The sequence below is a fragment of the Pseudorasbora parva genome, chromosome 10, assembly GCF_024679245.1.
Source record: "Pseudorasbora parva isolate DD20220531a chromosome 10, ASM2467924v1, whole genome shotgun sequence".
In the NCBI taxonomy this organism is placed as follows: domain Eukaryota; kingdom Metazoa; phylum Chordata; class Actinopteri; order Cypriniformes; family Gobionidae; genus Pseudorasbora; species Pseudorasbora parva.
Genome location: NC_090181.1, coordinates 13,307,160 through 13,328,778, shown reverse-complemented (window position 1 = coordinate 13,328,778; position 21,619 = coordinate 13,307,160). Strand labels below are relative to the sequence as shown.

At 37.8% G+C, this 21,619-nt stretch overlaps 1 protein-coding gene across 1 annotated transcript in view; it reads left to right on the top strand.

Moving 5' to 3' along the window:
* Window positions 1-21,619, top strand: part of ush2a (Usher syndrome 2A (autosomal recessive, mild)) — a 274,001-nt gene that overhangs the window by 189,532 nt on the left and 62,850 nt on the right. The window contains exons 49-52 of the mRNA XM_067455206.1: window positions 1,230-1,398; window positions 1,524-1,745; window positions 15,113-15,336; window positions 18,573-18,825. Coding sequence (XP_067311307.1) covers window positions 1,230-1,398; window positions 1,524-1,745; window positions 15,113-15,336; window positions 18,573-18,825 — 868 coding nt within the window. The remainder of the gene's footprint in view (window positions 1-1,229; window positions 1,399-1,523; window positions 1,746-15,112; window positions 15,337-18,572; window positions 18,826-21,619) is intronic.

The following is a 21,619-nucleotide window of genomic DNA, read 5'->3' as shown; positions in this document are numbered from 1 at the left end:
ATGTAAGCTTCATGGAATGGGTTTCCATGGCCGAGCAGCTGTATCCCCTCCTTACATCACTAAGTACAATGCCAAGCGCCGGATGCGGTGGCGTAAACCACGCCGCCACTGGACAAGCATTTGAACATTTTGGACAATTTAATTCTCCCAACTTTGTGGGAAGAGTTTGGAGATGGCCCATACTTGTTCCAACATGACTGTGAACCAGTACACAAAGCAAGGTCCATAAAGACATGGATGAGCAAGTTTGATGTAGAGGAACTTGACTGGCCTGCACAGAGTCCTGACCTCAACCCAACATAACACCTTTAGGATGAATTAGAGCAGAGACTGCGAGCCAGGCCTTCTCGTCCAACATCAGTGCTTGACCTCACAAATGAGGTAAACCTTGTGGAAAGCCTTCAATGAAGAATTGAAGCTGTTATAACTGCAAAGAGTGGCCCAACTCCATATTAAACCCTACGGATTAAGAATAGGATATCTTTAAAGTTCATGTGCATGTAAAGGCAATTTTTTTGCTTTTGATAGACTTCTCCAAACATTTAGTCCATGTAAAGTCCTAATAGTAAAAACAAATTATTCTTTTATATAATTTTAGTTTTTTACAAATGACTGCATTCTCATATCCTGCCTCCATCCAATCAACATCCGAGGGATTTTATTTATATAATCCATATTGGACTTTAATCACTTGACATCCCTTGTACTTTAAATTGTGTTTTGAGGGCAATTATGTACTATATGATGAAGCTTTATTTTGTACTGTCTTCACACATAGTGGTTAATTCTCAGGAGTTTGATAAACCGGGTTCAAATAGGTTCAAAAGTTCAGACCTCTCAAAGGCACAGCAGAGGAGGTATTTACTGTATGCCATTTTTCTACTGGAAGCTGGGCCAGAAGGTAAGGACAATGTCAGTGGCTCAGGGCAATACAGATTTTTCAGACGCCACAAGAGTATCATCTCAGCGCTGTAGAGAATCTATCCTGTCCTGATTTCTCGCCAAAGTAGGCAGTGGAGTCCGGCTAAATATAGCTCACCGCTGTGGAGCAAAGAGGTGGGCTGGATTTCTACCTGCTCTCACATGTGCCTCTCTGGGCCCTCAGGGCTAAGGCATTGCCACCTCTTTACTTCCTAATTGCCTTGAGGACTGCAAAACTTGTGTGGATAATGCATTTGAATTGCATATATTTTGCATACTTTTTTTGTGTATGTGTTTTATTGTTGCAGGTGTGCTGTGCAGGGACCGTTCACAGCCTAAATCAGTCCCATCAGTGTTGTGAAGAGCGCTATTTTCCAACTTCAAAGGATTCTGGTAGTGTGTGTTGTGGAGGACAGTTTGTCCAGCCTCTGTCTCAATACCAGTGCTGTGGAGGATATTACATACTAGTCCCACCAGGCAAGTACTAGTCCCACCAGGCCTTGACACAGTGAATTGAGTATAGGCTGAGCAAAAATGCTCATTTTATGAGCATTGATTATTTTACAGCACATATTTAATTTTTTCATATGTGTTTTTTGTAGGAGAGGTCTGCTGTCCTGACTCTGTGGAACGGCGTGTATCTGTCGGTCTCGGGGACTCGTGCTGTGGTGGGAGTCCTTTCGACTCTGGAGCCGGACAGATCTGCTGTGGGGGGCGTCTTTATGATGGCTTCAGCTCCCAGTGCTGTGGAGGACAGCTAGTCCCTAGAGAAGCAGTGTGCTGTGGGGATGCCGACCAAGGGAGGCCTCATAAACATGTTTCAGGTGAGGGTTCAGAAACTTGTAGAACAAAGTTGGATAATCATAACTTGTGTTGTATTGTACATTGCTATTTAAATGTTTGGGGTCAGTGAGATCCCTTATTTTCACCAAGGCTGCATTTATTTAATCAACAATACAATAAAACTATATAAAATATAATATAAAACATATTGTGTGAACAGTAAAACTACTGTTTTCTATTTTAATATATTTTAAATGTAATTTATTCATGTGACGGCAAATTTGAATTTTCAGCAGCCATTACCCAGATGTCAGTGTCACATTATCCTTCAGAAATTGTAATATGCTAATTTAGTGCTTAATAAATATTTCCTATCATTATCAATGTTAAAAAGAATTGAGTTGCTTTAGTAGTGTATTTTATAGAAAACATAGTTCTGGTCCTCATATTTGATTGGTTGAGCAGTAGTCCAAGCGTGCTGATATTAAGCTTGTGATGTTCCAGACCAGAGAATGTAAGCGGTGCTGAGTGGACGTAATTTGTCATAACCCATGGAAGTAAACTGCTATAGTTATGTGGCACACAGTTGAATTTGCATTTTTGCATGTCCCCCACTATACTTATCATAGTACAATCCATTTATTGTAGCTGCTTGTTACTGTTTGGAATACCTTTGTTTTTGAGCCTTAATCCCACTCCTGATTTAAAACAGAAAATGTGGCACTAACTTTAAATGGGGCAAAGCACGTATGGCCACTTATTTTTCAGCTAAGTTTAGCCCTCACTCCTTAGTGACTTTCTAATGACACTGTGGTGGAGTGTCAGAGGAGCTGAACCCTCTTGGGGTCACCCAGGCTCCCCCGCAGTGCCCCACTAAAGTGGGCACCTGGGCACAGATGGGCTGGATGGGCACTGGCCCTAGTGTCAGCCATCTTTGTCAGGCTGGATGATGGAGCTGAGTCTATCTAAACACCAACCAGAGCTGTGCCAAGCCCACAGCAGGCTCCCAGGATGCAACAGAACTAATGGCCACCATGAGGTCAGTGGCATCAGTGTATTTATCATACAAACACACTCTGTAAGTCGTTCGGTGGCATCATTTTCAAGCTTTTGTTTAATCACCATGTCCTTGATATACATTTTTTTCAAAGCTGCCCCCCACCCCCGCCCTTTTTAAAGAAACTTAATCACTTCAATAACTTAACTATATGCCTGAAGTTATTTCAGAAGCTAGTAGAAACGTTTTCCTCTAGTTTAAAACACTACACCACAGCGCTTGCTCACATAACCTCGCTTGATTTTCTCTTTCTTCCTTCATCTTACTGAAATAAGGCAGATGAAGAAGTCATCGCTCATTAAAGAGAGCATCCTGGGGAGAGCATATGTTATGATGGATAGTACTGTTAGGATAACTAAAGGCCATTTGCCTGGTAGCCACACCGCTGGTGCGTGATGCTGGGGGCTCACGCCGCGAGCTCCACGCTGGCTCCTGACGCTGTCAGCCTGCTCTATTATTGAATGAGCTACTTAACCTTGATAAAGACACCCCAACTCCCTCAAGGTTCTGTCTCCTTTACCAGCGGTGAGTGTCTCTGCAAATATAAGCTAATGGACAGATAACACAGCATATGTCATGAGCTGATATCCTCTTCTCTTGGCTGAGGAGGATGCAATGTGAGTCAGAACTGCAATGTGCTGTTGACAAACATGTATTTGGTAAAACGCTTTATAGGAGTTTAATTAGCTTTAATAGGGTAGCTAATATAGAGTAGCTGCATATTTTGCTTATTTCTGATGTTGATAATATGTGAGACCAGGTGTTACATGTTTCCCATTCAATCAGTCACATTCAGCGTTATGTCAATTCTGGCCTATCTGGGTCTCACTTGGGAGCCCCAATCACCTCTGAGTAGCATGACCATGTTGGCATTGCGGTCGCGGCTCTCCTTCTTTGGAATGGTACGAGTTCCCTCTGCTGTTGCCCTGCTGGGAACCCTGGATTGAGTTTCCGCTGAGCATCTTTTGGCAGTCAGGTGTGGCGGAGGCGTCCGACACCATACCCAGTACTCAAGTTGCATGCCTGGTCTGTCAGCCCTTGTACTGGGCTAGATGCCCATATGCTGTGATTCCCTCTTGGTAATCACATATGTGTATTCTTCCACGGTGCGTTTTCCCATAAACCTATGTCTTTCCCTGGAAAGATTCTGTTCTGCCCCATCTCTGCGTCTGTAATAGTTCCATTTCTATCTAGGCAGGATCTACTGCGGAGTTTTTTCCATATGTAGCACTGCCCCCCAGATCAGTCCATATGTGTGTTTCCACATGCTCCTCGCTACGGGAAGGATGTGGCCTCTGTAGCGTCACTCTCCATTGGACTAGGTACACTTCCCCAGTGTTAACAACACTGGTTATGGCTAGAAAATAAATGGGAATAAAGAACCAAACCTCTTCCTGTGAAACGACAACAGTGAAAAGAAACAGCAGCTATGACCATCTCCATGATAAGCCACCCCGTTGATATGGAAGACTATTATTCTTTAGGCTTACGTGGGACGCTGGGTAGGTTACGGCTGTATGAATAAAACATTTTTTTGTTTGTTTGTTGAAGAGGGTCAGCTCTTTCTTTTGATATATTGCATGCTCAGATATTCATAAAACAAAATATTCTATAAGCTATTAAATTTTGGTGAAATCCCTGGCGGTGGCTAGCAACATTTTTTTTAAACGCTGGCGGGGAATGAGTTAATAATGATAATAATAATGATTACTATAGACAGTTCTTCCTTCCAAAAGTTATATAAACTATTGTAAAACTGTAAAATAAACGAGCTAGATCTATTAGCAGGCATTTTCTTTAATCAAAATAAACTCAGAAACACACATCTATGGACTGCAGGTGAAAAATAGCCTTTTGGCTAACTCTGGCATATTGACAGAAATGTATATTAATATGCACTGTCCCTGTAAATAAAAAAAATAAAAAAACATTGTAGGCTATGCAGGAAACAAAACTTTTTTTTTTTTTTTAAATGAGAGAAGAATGAAACAAACACAAGGCTATAAATACATAAGGGACCAAACAAGGTAATTAACATGACACAGGTATAACACATGAGGGCAAATCAAATACCATGGCGAACCACTGATGAACTAAAACAGGAAAATAAACTGGGAAGTGGGAAAATTGCAAATCAAACACAAAGTCCAACTCAAGCAAAACAAAAATGCATTAAAGGGATCAGAAGTGATAGTAAAATAATATTTTTTAATATTACAAAATATTTCTATTTCAAATAAATTGTTCTTTTGACATTTTTATTCATCAAATAATCTTAAAAAATGTATCACAAAATATTATTATTTGGTTATTACTTTTTTTATTATTTCCACAGAAATAATGCAGCAAAACGTTTTTTAACATTGATAATAGAAAGAAATGTTCCTTGAGCACCACATCAGCATATTAGAATGATTTCTTAAGGATCATGTGTTCCAATTCAAAACTGGAGTAATGATGCTGAAAATTCAGCTTTGCCATCACAGGAACAAATTACATAAAAAATATATTAAAATATAAAACAGTTATTTTAAATTGCATTAATATTTCACAGTGATATTTTTTATCAAATAAATTCATACGTTTCTTTTTTTGAAAACATTAAAAAACATTAACAACCTCACGCCTTTGAACAGTAATGTTGTTTTTATTTATTTATTTATTTCTGAGCTCTGTTGTGCAGAAATGCAATGACATTGTGTTTAAGACACACGTGCTCCTCCAGATTGTGGAAATAAAATCACAGGCGGTTTTCTGAGGATGTCCCACTGAGATCCAGCTGATGGCCGATGGAAATGTGATTACCAGGTCCCCAAAGTGCGATCTGTCACACATTACACTCTACACTGTCAGGACTCGCAGCACTCCAGCGCAGTGGAGATGGAATTGTTAGAGACAGCCATCAGCTGTTTGAAAAGCTGCCTGTGAACCAATCCCTGAACCAGTCTCAAAAAATACAGCCATTAGTCAAATTGCAAAAGAAAATAACCAGTGTCACCTTTTGGGCTCAGTGTATAAATCACTAAAGAAACAATTGATTGATCAAATAATAAATCAATTTTGAAAAGCATTATGTGCCATATGAAGTCTCTGGTAGTTTGGTTTTTGATGATGACTTTATTAATGTTAAAAATAAAAATAATTGAATAAAAATATATTATTTATTATATTAGCTATTATAAACTATATTAATTATATTATTACACATTTATTATTGCCATATATTACCATATTATATGGTATTACCATAATGACTATAAAAGGAGCCTTCTACTCATTTAGTAAAAAACTCTGAATGTTAAAAGAAAACACTTAAAGGGATAGTTCACTTTGAAATTAAATTTTGATATGTTTTAGCTTACCTCATGGGCATCTGAGATGTAGGAGTATTTGTTTCCCCAGTATTTTCAATGTTGATCATTTTAGGTCAAACCGTTCTTGTCTGTGCCTCACATAATGCAGGTCTATGGTCACCACCTCAAAGAGCATACACAGAGAAGTCCAAATTAAACAATCCCCCATCGTAAGTACACACTGATGACCTAAAACACGAAACGAGTGGTTTGTGTGAGAAAAACGCGCGCCCTCGGATCAGTCGGACCTAGTGGTGTACAAGAGGTAAAAACGATATAAATACTGTTCGTTTTCTCATACAAACCGCTCGTTTCGTGTCTTAGGTCATCAGTGTGTACTTACGATGGGGGATTGTTTAATTTGGACTTCTCTGTGTATGCTCTTTGAGGTGGTGACCATAGACCTGCATTATGTGAGGCACAGACAAGAACGGTTTGACCTAAAATGATCAAAATTGAAACTACTGGGGAAACAAATACTCCTACATCTCGGATGCCCATGAGTTGGCTAAAACATATCAAAATTTAATTTCAAAGTGAACTATCCCTTTAATCTACATAAACAAGAAATGTTTTACATTCTATTTACACTAAAAAGTGTGGTATTTATTTATTGATATATATTTTAAAGCCTTTAAATACATGACCCCAATTCCACACTAGTTACAGAAACAATGACATCTGTTTGAAGGGGAACTGTGGAACATTTCATCATCCTTCATGACAAGTTACGAGAGCCTTTAAACTGTCGAAATTCAATCCAGTCTGCTGAATTGTTCCATTTGAGACATGGGAAACAGTTTAGACAATAGCCTTGAGTAATATAGGGTATTACTGTGAATGTCCCGCTGTCCTGTTTAAAGTTTAGATTTGGATTACAGGGCTCTTTGCATCGAGCTTGGTGTCATACAGAGATATCTTTTAATATCTGCTTATGTACAGAGCTCTGCTTAAAAGCACAGTGCCTGTATAACAGTCAAGGTTAAATCTGAATATTTTACACCATTTAAGTGTTAAAAGCTTTAGAGCTGTGTATGCGTGTGAGAGAGAGAGATCATAAGAGTGGGTGTGGAAATAGCTGTGACGATGTCAAAAAGTGCAATAATTAAATATGTTCTCAAGGACACAATGACCATTTGTGAGTGGAAATGATCCCTGTAGCTGAATGCGTCAGTGTCTGCGTTGTATTTGTTACTGCACGAGCGCTTCATCATGGCTCATGTGTCCTCATATTGTTCTGCCAAAGCTGTCTTGCAAATGACAAGACATGAATGCCAGAGAGGGGATCATTTTGAACACACGTCTGGGTCATTTTTTTGCTGAGACGGATTGGAGATCATGCAGATTAAGAATTTTCTTTCAACCGTTATGATGATAGCTTTTTTTTTTTACCTTACTCACTGCTAATAATCTCAGTTAATATCCTTGAGCAATTAAAGCATTTTGCATGGCTCAACTACTAATCACAAAGTACAGATTCCTAATGCTTTGCTCATGTTTAGTAAGAGAAATGGTGCTGTCAGAACACTGATGGTGACAGTTTTGTTGTTTTAATAGCAGTGTAGTAACATTGTTACACTGTTACAAGGTCACGGCACCAAATTTAACTGGTCCTACTCAACCTGCTCCGAGCGGAATTCAAACCGGGGTCTTTCTCCGGCATGAGAGTCTGGCGTGCTAACAAGAAGTTGCCTTATTTAAAGGTAAAGAGGTAAAGGTAAAGACCACAGCCACTAGTGTCAGTCGCTAATGTCCTCTTGAGTTTAGGGGGGTGAGGTGTACACTAACAGCTCTTACTGATCTACATCCGTTACGCTCACTCCAATCCGGGTCACGGCACCAAATTTAACTGGTCCCACTCTGAGTGGGATTCAATCTGGGGTCTCCGATATAGGACGCTAACAAGGATGATAAAGACAGCAGTGTCTATAGTGTCAGTTGCTAGAGCGCTTCTTGAGATCAGGGGAATGAGGTTTACACGCACAACTCTTACCGGCCTACATGCAAAACCCTCACCCCCTAAACCTCACTCCCATATGGGTCACGGCACCAAATGTAACTGGTTCTACTCAACCCTCTCTTCGAACTGGGGTCTCTGATGTGGGAGGGGGGCGCACTAACAAGAATGCTAAAGATCGCAGCCTCTAGTGTCAGGTTTACATGCACAGCTCTTACTTGTCCGTCACATGTGCACTTTAAAATATATGTGTAAATAATTAAACATTAATTAATTAATGCTGTAAAAAGGTTAACTATGCAAAGGTGTAGTGCAATTTCTGAGAAATGCTATTGAAAGTGGCTTGGAGCGAGCAGCTCAACACACTTGTATCCAATCAGAAGTAAGGGGCATATGCACTCATGATGGAGGAGGAGAGAGAATGAGCAAGAGATTTGAAGAAAGAATGTAGAAAGAGAGATGGCTGTGAGATATTACAAAAAGAAAAACAAATTTAAAAAAAAAATATCACTGAAAAAAAGGGTAATGATCAGGCAAGAGCTTTAGGACCGCGCTACTGTTAAGCTTTCTGCCGCTTTAGAGACCTGAGCAGGAAGGCCTGAAAACAAGGTTACGTTGTTTTTGCTCCATATGTGAGTAACATTGGTTTTATTCATTTATTTATTCCGGCTGTTCCTGAGGGAGAGGTGAAAGAACTGCACATTAAAATGACTTTCTGTGTTTCATTCATTGGCCGCTGCTGCATGTGACAGAAAGTGCTTGGTTAGCAGTAATATTTTCACTGCTCTTTGGGGGATCTGAAAGGGGGAGATTTGAGCATGAACATAAAACTTTAAATGCACATGACTGAAACACAACAAATGATACTTTTAGGTTGTTGTTTTTTTACATTAAAATTTTATCATTACATTCATGGTTGCATTTTTACATTCCACTACATTGCTTTTCCATAGTTTTACCTATTTAAACGTGCTCTAGATGGACGCTTGACCATTGTACTCACATCTTTTGCATGACACAGTGTTCTACACACAAGACACTCAAAACATTTAACGTTTAAAAAAGGCTTGTCTGAAAAAAAAAAATCCACTGCCCTGTATCTTTTGCTTTTTTAAACACAAAAACACATTTGTGTTAATGCCCAGAATACTTTTATTACACCTAATTTACAAGGTTGCATATGCGAACAATTAAACTTGTAATAAATGATTTCTGAGAAACATTGTTAAACACTGTTGATATCTGAAATCAACTCAAACAAACACACGCCTCCCTTCAATGCTCCGCCCCCCAAAATGCACAAAAATGAAATGCAAGAGTGAATGTTTCTTTATCATAGCTGAAAATAATACTTCATGGAAAATAAAGCAAAGATGATGAACGAAAAACGAAAAAAAGTATACACAAGTATATACAAACAAAAGTTTGCTGTTTCCCTAGGCTTTTGGACTATCACAAAAAAACAAGCTCTGTGATCAACAAAAGTTTATAAATCCTACATATTTTGTCCACCAATATAGTTATAACAGATGAACACAACTTTTACTAATGTATAATTTTAAAGCATAAATGCCGTTGCTAGAAGTAAAAGCCTAAAGGTAGGCTATAAATGAGCTACACCACGGTCACTTGACTTCAACGCCACCATCACTAAGCTTCCGACAACTCTTTCAGTTTTATCTAAAAACACTTTCCCAGAATATTTGAGTTAGAATAGTTTATAAAAGCAAAATTATGAGCATAATGAGTGTCTCACGTATCAGTCACTTGTTAGCAGCCGCTTTTTTCAAGACACGTAACAGCTTCAAAAGAATCACAATTATTCTAATACTGACTTGTTTTATGTCATAGAATAAAATGTGAAAGTGTCTTGAGTTTGTGTTCAGCACAAACCTCATTTAAACAAAGTATCATAAAAAAAATTGACTTTGGTATTATGAAACCGCGTCCGTGTTTTGGTCTGCAAAGAGATGTCATACCTGCACCGCTTTATATAGCCAACATTTTAACAACAGTGTATCTTGGTTCTATAAAGTATAGCAAAACAGAAAATGTTTTTTAAACTGACCGTTTGACACATTTCCTTTTTCTGTGCCTCCAGGGGCTAAAGTATATTTTATTTAACTAGAAAAAATACATAATCTTGTAACCGGTGACATTCAACTGACAAATGAGTTAAATAAATTTGCAAATAATAATAATTTGAAAGAAATTTTCTGAAATGTATCTAGTTTTTATAAGTTTGTAATGTCCACTATTTAAAGCACTATAGAGTCCTTTTGCTCTCTGAGCGTGACTTTGAATGTGCACAGCCATTTAAAAAACAAAAAAAAAGTGCTTTTGTTTGTTCGAAGTTTTAGTTTTTGTATCCAAAGGCTTGCATAAGCCACAGCACACATTTTTATCAGTTGTTCATTGCATGCTAAATATTTACTTATCATTAAGTGATTGAACCTTAATTCACACAGCCTAAGCACCTTATGCTCGCCTGCGTTCACTCACACTCTAATGAATGTATGCAAATCCATCATAAATCTGAAGATTAGCTAAATCATTTTGCGGTGCTTGAAAAAACAAAGCATGAGCTAAAAGGGTGCTTGTGTTTTTGCACCGGGCCTACACCAGATTTAGAGGGGCATTGGTGTTCCCTCCTGTTCCTTTTCATGGCTTGAAAGGTGGAGATGAAGGAAAATGAATTGTTTTAGCTGACAGGCCAAGGTCAAGTGCGGAGAACAAAATGGAGGGACATCCCCAGCCAAGAGGTCAGAGTGTCAAAGTTCACTGGTCTTAAATGAAATATCATGAAAAATGCAGCGGGGCAGGGATGGGACGGGATGGCAGAGCTATTTTGGAAAAATTGTTGAGCTGTTTATTTGCAAGTCATTGGAGCTGAAGTAATGCACCCTGGGAATTGCCACCAAATGCAGCGCTGCAACATCTGCTGTCCCTAAGTGAGTTAGAGCACGTCAGACATCTTTATGTCACTGCAGAGATGTGATGGATGCGGCCCCTAGAAAACGTTGCATAAAAATCTGCTGCGCCGTTTTGGCCGTTAAGTGAAATTACTATTTAAATTAATGGCGCTGTCACAGTTTATCTGTGCAAAGAATGAACGCTGATTAGGGTATTAAACAATTAGCAATTTATCATACTGGGGTTGATGGTAATTATAGTAGTGATGGTTTACCCAAGGAAATAAACCAGGAGTCACTTCCTGTTAGAAGAATATTAAACTGCTTTTCGGAAAATTCTATTCTTTCTTTCCTCTCCCACAATCCCTACTGCTAATCATACAGCATCAAAATAATGTATGTTCAAACAGTTTCAACATCTTGGTCCTTTTTCCGGTAAATGGTATATGCCTTAAAATACAATTGTATACACATTAATAATAGTTTATATTGAGTACACTACCGTTCAAACGTTTAGGGTCTCTTATGCTCACCAAGGCTGCATTTATTTGATGAGAAATACAACAAAAACAATAATATTTAAAATGTCTTTTAAAATGTAATTTATTTCTGTGATTGTAAAGCTATATTTTCAAAGAAGCATTTCTTATCGTCATCAAGTTGTGCTGCTTAATTAAAAAAAAAAATATATATGTGGAAATCGTGATACTTATTTCCGGATTATTTGATGAACAAAAGCATTTATTTGAAATGGAAATCTTTTGTAACATACGTAGGCCTAAATGTATTTATGTCAGGATCACTATCGTTAAAGATGATAGACAATTAGCATATAGTTTGGATTGGTGGTATGGTTCCTGCATTATGGCATCCATAAAGCCTAGCCTGGATAAGAGCAGGGACAGCAGCGATAACCACCCTAGGGTAAACAGAACAGAAGCAACGATGTATTACAGATAGCAATAATGTCATTATTACAGTTTTTTGGATTGCTTAAGCACGATTTTCAAAACAGGGCCCGTGTTTTTAAAACAATACACACAATTAGCACAGCCTCACACCAAATTAGCAAAACACTACAAATCCTTTGCATAATTAAACACTCTTGTAAAAACTATACACTTCTGTTTAAAAACCACACTTAGTTACCATCCAAAACACACACGTTTCGCATTACTATATTCGGCCCCACTTTATATTATGTGGCCTTAAGTACCGTGTACTTACATCAAAAAATAAGTACAATGTACTTACTGTGTTCAAATTGAATTGCAAAGCCCTTTTGCTGATATTGAGGTGGGATACGGGTAGAGTTAGGTAAAGGTGTGGTGATATGGGTCAGTTTAAGGGTAGGGTTAGGTGTAAGGGACGTGCCAACAGTCTTATTACAAATGTAACTACAGAAATTAATGACAGACGTAATTATAAGCAGGTATTTTTAAAAATGTAAGTACAATGTAAAAACATGTATGTACACAATTAGTGCATTGTATCAAATGATTAATTACAATGTTAGTACATAGTAGTTAAGACCACATAATGTGATAAACCTAAAAGACTTTTAGCACTTCTACTTCCTTATGATTAGAATAGGCTACCATCAACAAAGTACAAATATAATGTAAATCTACCAAACACTACACAAAATGTTGCAGACTGAAAAAACTCATTTATTTCTCAACACGCCCAAAATGTTGACATGGACATTCATAATTGAGGAGAGACCCCTGACATGAGTGTGAAGCGCTTTGGGTGTACAGTTGTACATTTGAAAGCGCTATATAAATGCCTCATTCATTCATTCATAATACTGTAACAAAATGTCACTTTACATATTGTACTGAAAAATCAAAGTTGTACGGAAAAAAAAGAGAAAACACTAGAAATTTTCTCTTCGCCTAGCTGGATCTGGCCAGAGATTTTCATCAACATCGCAGGCAAACAACGTGGTCAACCAGTGTTGCGCGGATCTCATTTGTCAGATTCGGTCCTCTTTGAGCACCTTCTTGTCTTCCTCTTCCTCTACCTCCAGCATGGCCTCCATCTCTTCCTCTGTTGATTCCTCCTCCTCCTTGTCCTCCTCGTTCTTCTCCTTGTCTTACTCTTTCTCTGACTCATTCCATTGTGCTTGAAGTCCATGAACTCACCTGCTGCTTTTATAGTGCTAATACACCTGATTGGTGTGTCTACAATAAAGCAAACAAGTGTTTGCACGCCTGATGACTGTGTTGAACCAATTGGTTGGTCATTTGACAGTTAGTGCTTTGGTATTGCATGGAAGTGACTTCATGATAGATTTTTGTGTGTAATATATGTTAAGTGTGTTTAGAGTTTTGCAACAAGTTTGAGGTGGACAATGTGCTTATAGTTGTGCAAATATGGGCTGATGTTTTGCTTCTTGAGTGTAAGGTTTTGCTAATAGTGTACTACTTTTCATTTTAGTGTAAGCAATCCAAAAAAAACTGTGAAATGTACAACCTAATTCGGGAATTTAGTCTGACTCAGGGGGCATCAGAATGTCAAATCCTGACTCAACGAGAGGAGGAGCTGGGGATGGAGGAGGGTAATTAGATCCGGAGAAACACGATAGCAGCTGACAGTACTAAAGGACCTTATATTTGCATGCTGTGATTGGCATCGTATTCCTATAGGTAGACATAATCAGCTGAAAGTCAGCTGATGCGAGCTTGACTAATGTGACCTGCCAGAAATAACGCTATACACTGGATTTACTGCAGCTTGGTCTAGCGTGACCTTTCTGACGTGATTACGCAATCCGTGGTGTGTTGCAAAGCAGCGCAAGGTGAGCAATTTAGGTTAAAAAGTATATACATATGTTTTTGTGTTTTTTTTTTAAATGATCATTTCACTAGATAAGACAGAGCCCTTTGAAGCCTTTCGAAGTCTTTTGAAACTGCATTGATTTGGACCTCGGTTGCCATCCATTATGTGGAGAAAAATCCTGAAATGTTTTCCTCAAAAAAAAACTACCTCAAAGAAAGACATGAACACCTTGGATAAAATGGGGGTGAGTAAAATATCAGGAAATTTTCATTTTGAAGTTAATTAATCCTTTAATACATCCTTGCTTAATAAAAATATGCATTTATTTAAACAAAATACGTAACGTTACCTACCCTAAACTATTGAGCGGCCGTGACATGCAGTAAGTATTTTCACCTCCCTCGAACACAGCTGTTTGTGTGTATGTTCAGTCAGGACTCTGAGAACGCGGTGATGCTTTTAGAGGTAATAGGAGAGGATGCAGATGTGGGTGCTGAGCGCTGATGGCTGATGGGAGGAGACAGTGGCCACATTGCCAGGTGAAGCTGATTCCTCATGCAGCACGGCCGTCTGCATCTTTTACATGTCAGCACATGCAGCTCTTTGACATTGCCTGGAAATATTCAATGAGCTGTAATGGCTACATGTTGGATGCTATATTCATGGGTAAAAAAAAAAATTGCTGACTGCAGTCATATTTATGTCTTGGTGTAGCATGTCTGGACTGGACACCCTCATTTTGAATGAAACTGGAGACTCTCTCCGACCGGATCTTTTGAATCAGTGAGTTGACTCGAGAACAGACAGAAACAGATCTGTCCAGTTCAAAAGTGAATCATTCAGTGTGATTTGCAAACATCTTTTACAGGTGCGTTTAAAAGAATAAGTTAATTCACGAATCGAGTGGGTGACAATTTCTTCAGTTCAAAATAACAAGGAACCGCATATTTTTATTAAATGTTGTAGAGTAAAAAGTATAATATTATTGGAATGTAGTGACAGAAGTGAGGTGAAACTTTCCAAAATCACTGATACAAATACTTAAAAAATTTACTTAAGGACAGTAACAAAGTAAAAATACTATGTTACTGTCCGCCACTTGACGCCGCAAATATGCAAATACGAATAATAACTCTTAGGAAGTTTAGGAATGTACAGTGTGAAACATCGGTTTATGAATACCCAGGATTAATTGTTAATCCCGGGAAACTATGAGCAGTATGAAACGTGAAGATAAGATAACTGTGTACGTTGGTTTTACAATAAACCATGGTTAACTAATTCAGGTGTGAAAAGCCTTCATTTGTTTCAACATCTTCCATGTGTGTAAATTTGTTTTACATAGGATTCAGCTGCTGTGGAGAGCACTACATCAACACATCCACTTCCTGGTGCTGCACAGGTCCCAGCGGCGAAGCCAAAGTCCACGTGGTGGAGAACAGGACGGCATCGCTGAAGTGCTGCTGGTCAGAGGTGATTGATCAGGAGGAGGAGTGTTGTAATGGAGTGGGCTTCAATCCGCTCACATCTGTGTGTGCTGACAGAGCCCCGGCCAGCATCCTCATCCCGGTAATTTACACTTTCACTCAGAGTGACATATTCACTGTATGTTCTTTCAGCAATAGTTCTTCAGGATGAAGACTTAGTGGAGACTTTGCCTTCAAGCTGTTCTGTAGTGTCACGCCAGTTTCTCAAACTCAGATTAAGGCAACAAAATTTGCCAAAACAGATTATGGAGAGACCTTAGACTAAACATTTGGTCCATACTGCAGCTTTTAAGTGATTTATAGGGGCATGTTTATATAAAAACATTGATGTCAGCCCTTGTGAAAAAAATAGTACACTTTAGCAGGCTTTTATAAAGTTTTATATGGAAATGTACTGTTTATTTAGATCACAAATGAAGATCTATTTGATGAAATCCGAGAGCTTTCTGACCCCTCTATAGACAGCCTATGCAATTGTAACTTTGACGCTTCGAAAAGTTCATAAATAGATCGGAAAACTAATCCATATGAATTGAGTGGTTTAGTCCAAATTTTCTGAGAGATTCATTCATTTTTTATGATTTCATCAAAAAGATCTTCATTTGCGTTCCAAAGATGAACAAAAGTCTTAAGTAAACGACAAACGAGTTATTAATGACAGCATTTTCATTTGTGGGTGAATTATCCCTTGAAGTTTGAACTGAATGTAATGTTTTCAGACACTTAATTGTGTGGTAATTGCAATTAAATAACAATGTAGTTTAAATTGCTATGAAATGCAGTTAGTTGAACTTTGGAGTGCTTTTTTGACCTACTTAAAGGACTACTCCAGTGAAAAATTAACCTGGGGTAATTAACAGAAGGTTACTGAGTAGATTGTTCTCTGGGATGCGTTTTCATGAAAATCGAATGTAAAGAGTTTTATCTCTAAAAACAGATTAGCTTATAACGCTTGTCTATGGGGCATAGAATAAGTCAAATTAAATTGAGGGTCCCTACATGCAAACCGAAGCATTGAGAACTTTGTAAGTGTACAAACAATTTAATAATAAGATACTTTATAAAGTATAGTCCATTATGCGTTTACAGACAGCAGCCATTTTGGAAAAAAGTCTTGATGAGTTGAGCCATGAAAGCTGTGCTAAGTGATGAACTGTGACTTGGAATCTCATATGAGACACCTTCTTCCCTTGTAGTTAGTTAACCATATATTTTAATAAACAGATATAATTCATGCATTTCCATGTAATTAGATTTCACAAACTTAATTCCTATCGATCAGCTCACTTATCACAGCGTTCGTGGCTCTTTATAAAGTATCTTCTTATCTATATATATATATATATATATATATATATATATATATATATATATAGATAAAGTATCTTCTTATCTATATATATATCTATATATATCTGTTCAGTTGGTGTGCAATGAATCTAAAGTATATAAAAGTTTAATTTTTATCTTTAAATTATGGAAAATAATGAACTTTTATCACATATGCTAATTTTTTAGAAGGACCTGTGTGTGTGTGTGTGTGTGTGTGTGTGTGTGTGTGTGTGTGTGTGTGTGTGTGTGTGTGTGTGTGTGTGTGTGTGTGTGTGTGTGTGTGTGTGTGTGTGTGTGTGTGTGTGTGTGTGTGTGTGTATATAGGGTGAAATCAGGGTGATTGGGACTCTTTTTGCCAAAAAATGTCCCAATCAGCCTGAATTCACCCTACACATATTATGTTAACACAACCTTTTATGTTAGTTGCGATTAATCACAATTAATAATTTGACAGCACTAATTTTATAATATATTTGGAATTACACATTTCTAATGATGTATTTGCAATTTGTGTACATTTAAAACTTAATATGTAATTTAAGGTTAAATGAGGACAGAAGACAGAAAATCTGAATTCCTATATATCAAAAATAGTAGGTACTTATAATGTAACATAAAGCAAAATATATAGTTCTGGGGGCATATTACAGAAATATCCTAACTCTAGAATCCTATCTTATCTGTTTGGTAACCATGGCAATTTTAGTTTGGACCTCATTTAAGACAAAAGCTATTACAGAATGACATTTCTTAAGTACATAATCTTATCTTAACTATGGACAGGAAACGGTATTACAGAAGCATTCTAACTCGACAAAAAATCCTAAAAGCTGTCTAACTTTAGGACAACCCCGCTGGTGTCCTATCTTCAAAACTTTTTGAAATCCAATGGTAAAACTGAAAAGCGTTTTTCGAGAGAGTGCTACATTTATTAATTATACAAGACATAGATCAGCGACGTTTGATAATAGAGAGACTTTTGGAGGACCCAGAGGATGTGCTGTGCTTTAATGATAAAATAATCCCACTACACGATTTTGCAGTTATTTGACGAATTATGACCAACATTTCAGATACCAACAGAGCATTACCGATCATTCTTCATCATTTTTTTTTTTTTTTGTGCAAAAGGCGATTTATAAAACAGGCTTTAACTTTTCAACGGCGCTTATCAAAATTTCAATCTCTGCCGCATTGAAATTAAAAGCACGCCATTGTTTCTCCATTTTGATTTAGGTTGACCCCAGAAGCATTTTGCGTGTTGTTGGTTGCTTGGGAACAGACCTGACAGGTGATTACCGAACCTGATCGATGGAGCAGTTTAAGATTTCCTAACTACAGATAAGATTTTTTTAAAATAGGATAAGAATCCTAAATCAAGTTAAGATTTGCTTCTGTTATACGAAATTGTGAAAAATCATAAATTAACTTATCATATCTTAAGATAAGACCGAAGATAGAAAGTTTCTGTAATACATCCCCTGGTCATGGATATCTTAACTATCAAACTATGATGCAAATGTGGATCAAACTATCAGCAAACTATAATTAGCGGATAGATTTAGCACTGATGAATTAGCTGTTAAAGAGCGTTTCTGGATAGGTGTATTAGTAAAGTAGTTGAATTTTAAACTCAAGCTGCCATGGTCTAAAGTGGAGGTTGGAAAAATGAGGCACAAAGCAGTGATGTATCTGCTCCTCTCCTCAGGAAGTAGGCACTCACAGTCACACTTCATTAATCAGATTTGCTCGCTGTAACACAAGCTCATCGTGCACCCAGCTTGAGCTCGTGAGGAAAAGAAAGAGACCAAGAAAAGAAAACTGGGATGGCGGTCATTAACTTGTAATTATGTCATTAAGGGGCATCCATGCTATTTATTGAGACAGAGGACTCCATACACACCCGCTGGCAGGGGTACTTTGACACACAACAGTTGTCTGATGACTGTTGTCACTAATGAGAGTGTGTGTGTATGTGTCCTTTAGGAGAAATGCCGCCCTAGTACGGTGTGTCCTGTGTCGGCGGCCGCAGGAGCTTTCTGCGGCTTGTGTGATTTTAACCCGGCGCAGTCCATTTGCACATGGGTACCAGGCGAGCTGTTCCCCGCGCACGTTCCATCTCCCTCTGCTACTGACACTCCCCCAACGGAAGCTCCTTCTACTGCTGCCCAGAGCCAGCTCTGCCCATCCTCAGAGGAGATGATATACAGTGGAGTGGCAAACCGATACAGTTTTATAGGTAAACAGGTCAACAATGTTTGTCAAATTAACATTCTATATAGTTGTAATTTTTAATGCTTTTTTTGTATAAAAAATATTTGAAATTGGAACAGTGTTGTTATTGTTAAAACTATAATAGTATAGAAATGATAGGGGTGTGGGGAATCGATTCACATGTGAATCACTTTTCTATCTTCTACCAATTCATATCGTTACACTTCTTTACCTTGCAGTACAACTTAAAGTTATTGACATGTTACAGTGTTATTAATCACAATCAGCCGAAAAATAAGGACTCGATGCGGTGCTCGCGCTTTGGCTGTGTCTGTCAACACAGATGCCGCCTCTCAGATGCATGAGATCCCGAATTCAGTTCTCTTGCATGCTCATATACACTCAAAATTATGTCAAGATGCATACCGTGTGGAGTATTCACGTAAACACTGTCTGTTATGTCGTACGTGAACGTAAACAGTAAACAGAAAATTCTCTTTATATTTCATTCATGCATTCATTCTTAAAGAGACAGCAGCCTAATAAATGGTTGCCATCCATTTAATACTTTAATAAAAAAAATATAAAATAATCTGAAAATCACTTGCTCGCTTTTGACTGAATCACTTTAATATGAATCATTTTATATGAAATTCATACAGGGAAGACTATAATTTAATTTTTTACATCTGATGATTCAATTTCTGTTATAATTTTTTTACCTCATTAAATAAACCTACTGTACCTGACAGTGATGCGAGGGTCAATGTATAAACAACTCGCACCCGACCAACGTTTTCAACTAACCTGCCTGGAACTCGGACCGCAAAAAAGAAAAAGAAAATATTGTCCCCGACCCGCTTCCTGACCCGCATTTAGTAAAAGTAGTAAATGCTCATCATAGCGTCAATTTATTCATTTATTTTGTTTCTTTTTCTTGACAATTCCTAGTCGCCGTAGGGTTTCCTATGCACCCCAAGGCGACTAGGAAAATGAAATTGTCTAGCTATGACGTCTTGTTCCACAGAAGTAAAAATTTAAGGAATCACAGAGGACAAATTGCCTTAATCATTCATCTCAATGAGTAAACCCAAAGAGTATAGTTCTGATGAGCAGAAAAAGATTGTTGAGCTTCACAAAATACAGAGTAGCTGTAGGAAAATAGCTAAAGCATCGACAATTCTCATTTCCACCACCAGGGCAATAATTAAGAAATTACAATCAACTAAAGATGTTATAAATCTGCCTGGAAGAGGATGTGTGTCTATATCATCCTAATATAGGGTGAGGAGGAGAGTTTGAGGGGAAAAAACACTCTACAAGGATCACAGATGTAAAATCACAGAGATAGTTGATTCTTGGGGTCAGAAAGCCTTAAAAAAAAAAAAAAAAAAAAACGTCCCTACATCACCACATGTTGTTTGGGAGGGTTTCAAGAAAAAACCTCCTCGCTCATCCAGAAACAAACTCCAGCGTATTCAGTGGTCAGACAGAACTGGAACTTCAAAAGGGACCAAAAAAATTGATTTTTGGGAGCAAACCCACCAGATGTGTTTGGTGCAAACAGGGCTAAAAAGTACTCCTTGTCCTCTTTTTAATGTTGTGGGCCTATTTCTTTGCTGGAGGACCTGGACGTCTTGTTCAGGCACATGGTATAATGGATTTTAGCAAATACCAACAGATAAAAAAATGTGTCACTGAGCACAAAATGAAGCTTCGGCCATGACCATCCCAGTTCCCTAACCTGAACTCTAAATAAAATGAGGGAAGTGAACTGAAGACAAGAAGTGCCAACATGGAGCTGGGAATCTGAAGGATCTCGAGAGATTTTGTATGGAGATCTTGTTAAGTGTTCTCCAAACTTGTCAGGCATTATAGGTGAAGACTTAGAGCTGTTATCTAGGGGAAAGGAATTTGCAAAAATGATTAAATAAAAGGGTGCCAATAATGTCCAACATGTTTTGGAGAAGAAAAAAAAATTATAATGTGATTTACCCCGTTTCACAAGTTTAAGTCATATTTTTCAAGGATACGGGACTCATCCTTGTAAAACACAAGATTGACTAAAATTGAGGAGAAAAAAAATGCACAAGATTTGCTTAATAAAATAAGCGAATTATATGTATGCATGCATACTTTCTTCTGTTTTGAAATTTTTAAAATGTGGAATTATGACTGTGTGCATCCCTTAATAATATGAATTTATATATAAGCAGACAGGGCTTAAAAACAAGAAGGAAAAAAATCTGTCTGTTCACTCCGAGCAGAATCAGTACTTTAACGTTTCTGTTCATGTAACATTATCGGTCAGAAAATGGTTTAATTAGAAAAAATACTGTTTATTATTTTTTTATTTTTTTTGCCTATACTTTATACCAGCTTGAATTGAATTTTAAATCTAAACAGAAAGATAAAAGAATGCTATTAACCGTTTAATGATAATTTAAAATAAGCGTTTAAACTTAACTCTTAAATTTTGCTTGTTTCCTTGAACTGGTTCAAAGGGGTAATCATCAAGAGGAAGGGGTGAAGGGGGTCCACTTTATAGTCTTCTTTGGGCTCAGGGAAGAGAAAGTACTAGTAACATTTCTTCCAGAGCCCTGTGAATTTACACAACAACCTCCAAACGAAAGCCAAATGTGTTCAATAAACAAGAAATAGTATATGCCCAACATCTTTTATGTAAAGACATCAAACTGAATAGCGCACACACACACAAGACGCCATTTTGGGGATGTTCCTCACACTGTAAACATCTGCGCATTTCACGTGTTCACAAGAACAGATGCTTTAGTGTGTATTAATTGTCGTGAGTCATA